The sequence below is a fragment of the Hetaerina americana genome, unplaced genomic scaffold (assembly GCF_022747635.1).
Source record: "Hetaerina americana unplaced genomic scaffold, ioHetAmer1.1.p SCAF_23, whole genome shotgun sequence".
Classification (NCBI taxonomy): domain Eukaryota; kingdom Metazoa; phylum Arthropoda; class Insecta; order Odonata; family Calopterygidae; genus Hetaerina; species Hetaerina americana.
In genome coordinates this window covers 5,038,286-5,045,607 of record NW_027286797.1, presented here as the reverse complement: position 1 = coordinate 5,045,607, position 7,322 = coordinate 5,038,286, and the positions used below count along the sequence as shown (strand labels likewise).

Sequence of the window (7,322 nt, the reverse complement as noted above, 5' to 3'; positions counted from 1 at the left end):
TCATGTACCGTGATCAGCAATTAAGCATTATTTCCATCAAAGAATGAAAGATAAATGATCGAATCCAGCATCAATTGAGAACTTAACACGCGATATTTTCGTAACTAAAAGAATCCCTACGTAAATGCATCGCAGGCTCGTGTTTACTAGAATTATGATGGCAGCATGTAAAGTGAATATATACCGAAATTGTTTTCGATATATATAACCTAACTACTTATAACTTTCGATGGCATTGGCAACATTTATTTTATTGTTCTGTCGGTCAACGATGTGCCATAGGACATGGCTGAAAAGATTAATAATGTATTAAGATCAATGCACGCAATTCACTGCAATGATATTTAGTAGTCAATCCCACAATATTCATAGAAAGACTACATATTATCATGCGTAACTACACCAACTAGAATGAGGTAATCAGGGTTTAGCATGGAAATGGACGGAATCTAAATATTTCATAATGTTTTAATTAAGAGCATAGTGTTGACTTATCTGGGAACAGAACGCGCTTCAGTTACTTCATTTGTTATGAATGTGAATCGTACTTGAAACAAGCTTTGGCAACTATGCTCAATTTTCACCCTTAGGCTTCCCGTTGGAAAGGTTTAGTGTAGTGAGCGAGTGCGTTGCGACATCACTCCTTGCCGAAAGCCGTTAGAATTTACACAACTTACTGAACACGCAGAAATGATGGGCCATACACCTGGGAATATCTTGTTGTATTCTCTGGTAGTGTTATTCACCATACACGAAAGTAAGTATGAGCATCTTGTTTAAGATGGACTGCAACCTAATAATTATAATGCTATTTTCATTTATATTTCTTTCGCTCTGCTAGGTTCGCGTAATCCCGATAGGTCGAGATATGGTGCTATTATGTACTAATAACAAATTAGAGGAAACATTGAGTTACTATGTGCATTTCGTGATTCGCATCTGCGATGAAATCCTTTCATTATCAGTTTTTTATGTAGCAATGTGCATCTTCGCGGCTGAAGTAGTAGCTCCGATTATCTAAATCAGTTGCGGTCACGTGCGCACAACAAGCAAACTTGGAATGGATGCGAAAGTTTATGGGTGTGTCCGGCTGGGTAAATTAATGCTTTTCCAAATTTGTTTTTGATTTTTAGAAACCGTTGAATGAACTGTTTAGATAATCTTGTTTGTCCCAGTGTAATGATTGTTCTGCGCCAGTGCAATGCCAGCAGAAGATTTGTAGAACTTATGAAGATTGATACGAATTTGAAGGAAACCTGGAATGATTGCTTATCGAGGTTTCTCTTGATTGGCAATTTATATCACATTACATGCTAATCATGGCAAGGATCCCAATTTATTGACTTCGCTTTCAATTGTTTCAGCTGTGGGTTAACTTTTCGATGTTTTGTTAAAACTAAAAACTCGTGTCTAAAGTAGGTGTGAATTTTATATTATTCGAACCTTTGGAAGTTACCCCACCAACATTAAGATTTCTCAGAAAGGGTAAATGAAGCTTCTTACGGCAGTCTTTTTAGACTGATTATATTATTAAATATAATGTTTCTTTAGATGTCATGTTTTTGGTTGGGCAGTTAATCATCCTCTCCCACAAAGCCAAGCATGAAACAGGAAAATTGTGGTTATTTGCCCAACAATTGTTAACGCCAAAAATATTTGTGCACTTTCCCCAATTCGGTAAACTTCTTGTCGAATATATCTTGTTACCCCCCCCCCCTATCTATATGGTCACACACCAATAATCTAATTTAATTATAATAACCATGCATGCGAAAACCTTAACTAGAAATATTTTCATCCTAACAATTTTACTTGATCAAGTTCACTTGAGGAGTACAACAGGTGGCATTAGTTGAACCAGAATGCTTAATATTGGAACGAAGCCGTTCTGGAGTTGAAATGTGGTACAAATTTTTTGCTTATGAAACTAAGAGTTCACAGCAGAGTTTCTTGGTATATGTTGTGCACATGGTATTCAAATGAAATATTCTTATACTTTCATCCTCGCTAATTCGATTGCGTATTGGCGGTTGTAAATACAGTTTGGTTTGTATTTTTTAATCAATGTTGTTTTTTCTGAATTTTGAGGATTTTTCACTATACATTAGCAGGTAGGTAGGTGGCTTATATAGTTAAACCATCGCCATGTGTGGTATATTCTGGACCTCTCGTGAACCATTATATATGGCATGTGCATGAATGATTGAGTTAAAAGCGTTGCATTATTAAAAAAAAACATAATTTCTTAAATGAACTTGTCTTAGAATTGGAATTTTTAAACTTCTCATAGAAATGGAGATTGATTACGTGGGGAAATTTTGAATTGTTGAATTGTACCAAGGTACAATGTGTTTTCATGTAATTCGGGAAGACTTTTTTTTCAACTGTTAAACAATTATCTGTTCGGTTTGATGGCTTTTCAGGTTCTCTTGAGAAAAGGGGAATAAAGTTAAACTTATCTTCGTCAACATATTCATGTCTGAAACCTCCCAGAAATTACTTCCTTAATTGGAAAGAGAGTACTTGTATGAAAAATTTCAATGGGGAGAACACAAGGGGAAAGGGAATACTGGGAGGTAGCCTTCGTGATGTCTTGGGGACTGACGCTAATCACTCGAGAGAAATACATCCCAATGATTTTGGTAGAAACGTTAAAGAGTGAACTTCCATAAGTTTAACATGGCACTCAAATGCTTTGGTTTTTTAAGTGAGGTTTTTCGAAACTTTGAATGCAAATAGTTGTCAGTTTGTTTTCCTTCAAACTGCAATCATAATCTATGAAGCGTTGTTCATTTCCGTGGTTTTCCACCAATTAATGGGAGGGTAAGGATATTTTCAAAGTACCGTATTAGTCCATCGATAACGCGTGTGTTATCTGTACAAAAATGTTTAGATGATAGAAAATATGACAATGCGCGTTGTTATGAAAATTGAATAAATCAAAACATAGACGTATTATTACACACACACACATACATATGTGTATATATTTGTAGACAATCCGGCCCAGTGGCAAGGTGATAGTTTCCTCCACCTATGGCGTGGCTGTTTGCAATTGTCTTTTGTTTAATATATCTTATTAAAAGTCAATGTAAATACAAAAAAGTGTTGTTTTTGGATTAATGCTAAATAAAGTAGTTTTCACATTAGGCAGTACCAAAATGGAATGTTGTGCTTTTAGTCCTTTGGGGATTGAAGCTGTTTTCTGTTCCGTTTGTATTTACCCCCCAATAGATTTAATGGTTTCACTCCTTTTCAATTTTAAAAGGTCCTAGAAATTTGACCAAATGGGAACATGATTTCTTAAGTGGGTTTCCTTTCAACCATCTGAGAAACCCATCAAAGAAATCATCCCTCTCATTACCTTATTATGTTGTGGTTATAATATCATAATAGGTGTAAATCGTGGAAACTGTCACTCACTTTCAAAGCTATTAATGAAATTCTTAACAGTCCTAATTGAAAAATCCTAATCCTTTTGACTTGTTTTCACTTGATGTTACCAACGGATGTTGGATTTCAAGGAAATGTAAGCAGTTCTATCTAGAGAAACTCCTCACCGTTGTTATTTTATTAATGTTTGACTGGGATTAATGAGTACAAAATGTTATATATTCTACTTAAAACAAATGTGCATCACTGTGGAATTCTTCAATACTTGGATGAAAAATGGAACTCCTCGAAACTTAGACTTGAGCAGGGCTTATTGGCTTACCCATGTTTAAATATATTGAATCATATCCAAGGACTCCATGCTCCATATAAGAGCTTAACATACTTGTTACTTCCATACTGTAAGCTCCTGGTCACAAACTCGCAATTTTTAAAAGCTTCTTTGCCAAATGCATTTCTGCTACTTGATGGCACCTGCACTTTGACCATGATCATCAAAAATACTTCCAAGATAGGTGAATTATTTCACCTATCCTAGGGTGTACCCTCAAAAAACTTCCTCTTATTGTTTTTCTCAAGAACCTTATCTTTGAATTCTTTGCATTGATTCACATTCTGTATGTATCACTTCAGTGTTGTAATATGCTCTGTGGTGGTTCTAACCCTTTGGTTGGCTAGCTAACTAATAGATCATTGGCAACCCTAAATGCTTTTTACTCTCTGCAGACATTATTTCGTACCATCATGTTTTCCCAAACCTTATACTATGATGATGGGTTTTGGTTAAATTGAAATTCTTTGTTTTTTATCATAAATTACACCTTACCCCTCGCAATTTTTTAAATTCCAATTCCCATTTTAATGGTATTGCACTCCCACCATTTTTGTTATCTTAATAGGTTGTGCTATCCAGTGTTACCAGTGTTCATCAGAGCAAGATCCAAAGGGTGAAGATAACTGTGGGGCATATTCAACTTTTAGAAAAGATCAGCATATATCTATAGATTGCAATAGTGATGAGTCCCACACCCCTGGGAGTTTTTGCATGAAAGTCATACAGCAGAGTCCAATTGGATTTGTATGTAAGTGATACTCTTGTCATTTCAACGTCATTAATGTTCAAGTATTTCTAGTGACCTTTTTTGAGGAAAGGAATTACTGGTTGTAAATTTCTGCGGCTTACCTTGCAGACCAATGTTCTATAAAATGGTCAGGAAATTAATTGATAGTGATAATAGGGAAGTAGCAAACACCTTCTTTTAAAGTACCTCTTGTGCATCCCGACATACAGGCCACACCTCTGGCATGTGATCGTATTGTGAACCTAACTTGAGGAAAATATATTAGTTGAATAGTGCATTTGAAGGAAAAAGGACAGATAAACATTCCCTATGTATATGAACTTGAGTAAAATTTTTCATTCAGCACCCATAATCTTTCTATTTCTTAAGATCATAAAATGTCAGAGTGAACTGTATTTAATTTAATCCATGCCTAATTTTCATTTGAAGGGGATGGAAGATGGAGACAGGTTATCCGGCGTTGTGCTTCTGTGGCAGATACAGGTGTCACGGGAGTGTGTAACTGGGGTGTCAAGTTGAATGGGATATATTGGGAGGAGTGCTATTGCTCGGAGGATAGCTGCAACGAAGCACCAAGATTATATACTTACTGGATATTATTGGCTGCTGCTGTCGTCATTGCATTCCTTTCTCCATTTCTCTGAAACTACGGTGAAGTGGATGAATATGGAGAATTCATGACTGATTTTTATGCCTTAAATGATATTACTATGTGCAGTAATATGACCAGACTAAGCATATTTCAAGGAACTCTTGCGGAATGCTATCAGCCTTGCACAAATTTCTGATTATATTGATTATTTAAGATATGACTTATAGGTTAATTGTCATTGCAGAAACTCTTTTTCCGGGAAAGTTTTGTGGTGGCCTTTTGATATGAAGGTGATAAGATGAAGTATTTTGTCTTCAAATGATTAATTATCAAGATTAGATTTTTTAATGATAATTTTTAATTCACGTTGCCATTCAATGTATGTAAATTTAATGTAACTCAGGGTGTATGTTATGGACATGAGGATAGAGATAAATAGTAAATACTCTTAACATTGTTTTACTGTGCATTGAAAGATCCGCAAGACCAAGCAGCTTAGCGAATATATCCAGGGAGATTCATTCAAGTATCTTACTGTAATCAGAGAGGAATTCATTAAAAAAAACACTAAACGGCTAAGTGTTGATAATAGTTTTCACAGTAATGCTTAAAAGAATGTAAGGCATGCATTGTGTGTGTTCATCGCTGCCTGAAATGTAGATTTTGGAATTTTAGTGGGCTGGAAAGGAGGAATCTCTGTGGGGAAATATAAAGCGTTAATTGACATGCATAATGAATAATTCTAAATGAAATTCTTAATTGATTTGAATGAAAGTGTAATAGTTGGGTTTTTGAGAATTTGAACTGAATTTGAGGTCAAGTTGGTTACAGATAAGAGAATGGGATAAAGAAAAGATGAAATGGAATAGGAGTAATAAACGTCACATTGGATCCCTACAGATCTTACTCAATTCAACGCGAGCAACTTCATTGAATTAAATGGTACCATTTTTGGGATGCATAGAGATGGTGCTCATATTTTGACGTGTTTTGGTATGAAATATCAGAATCGGTATTACTTAAGAAAAGTGCAGTAATACTTGGATTTTCATGCTATGTAGAGTAAAATATGTCATGTACTGGCTGAAACTCAGATTTAATTTTAAAATATAGAAAAAGGAATTTCATTTCAAAGCGTAAGCCAATTAAGCAAGGTTCCTTGTATATTATGTATGTGGCCACATGCTGTCTGTAACCTAGAGATAATTGACCTTTGGGTAATGTTTATTTTTACTGTGACTTGTATTGATAATCATCTGTTCTGAAGATCTTATTGGTTTTTTAAAGAAAAATAGTTTCACATTTGAATTTAGTTAAACTCACTTGAGGATGTATCCAACACTTAACAGTGCAAATATAATTCATTTTCCTGAGCACAGCCAATAATTGTAGATGCTGTTGAGTAATAAGTTGGTCCATTTTTTCAATTTTCTGGTTGTCTTATTTTTTTTTGGTCCTTTGTCAAGCAGGTTCTTTAATTGTAAGAAACAGCTATTTTTTCACTTGAATATATGTTCATGTACAAGTTGTGTATTACTCTGCAGAGATGTCATAATGCATTCCAAAAATATTCATGCTTCCTGAAATGAAGGAAACATATTTCCGTGAAATGACTGATTATACTTTCACTGGATACTTTTCTTTTCTAATGTGAATATGATTTCATTCTGTGGTGTATGACTGGTTGTAATAACAGATTTTAGTGTAATATTTTGACCTAAGGCTGTATCTGTTTCCGTCCATATCATTAATCAATGTCAGATGTTTGATGTATTTTATATTCTTTTTATAAGGACCAATTGTTATATGAAACTTCATGTTATTCTAGTTTTTGAAGTAATTTTACAAATTATTAATCTATATATGTTTTTCTAAACTAAGAATAATGGATGCACAGCCTGTTGCACCAACTGTTCATGTTGAACTGTCTCAGCTGATAAATGATCACAGTTTGAAAAATATTGTTTATGTAATTGAAGGTGATAATAAACATGCAATACATTTTGTTGGACATGATTTTATTTTTAATTACATCTGTAGCATATAAGGATTATAAAACTTATATTATGCAAGATTTTTGTTCAAAGAATTTGAGCAATGGTTGTTATTATGAACCTTAGTTTTTGATCTTCCAATTACTAGATTTCCTGAATTTTATCAGTAATATCTTTTATTCTAACATTTTTGTTTTGCTTATTCATTTTTATTGTAGTGTTTTCATGCATACATGTAACACATTTGGCTCAAACTGCCTT

General features: G+C 34.3%; 1 protein-coding gene across 1 annotated transcript; it reads left to right on the top strand.

Annotated features, from left to right (window-relative positions):
- Positions 1-551: 551 nt before the first annotated feature.
- LOC139689404 (UPAR/Ly6 domain-containing protein crok-like) lies at positions 552-7,078 on the top strand. Its single transcript, XM_071586505.1, has 3 exons — positions 552-757; positions 4,293-4,475; positions 4,905-7,078. The coding sequence occupies exons 1-3, from the start codon at positions 691-693 to the stop codon at positions 5,117-5,119; spliced, it is 465 nt and encodes a 154-aa protein (XP_071442606.1). The 5' UTR covers positions 552-690; the 3' UTR covers positions 5,120-7,078.
- The last annotated feature ends 244 nt before the right edge of the window (positions 7,079-7,322 follow it).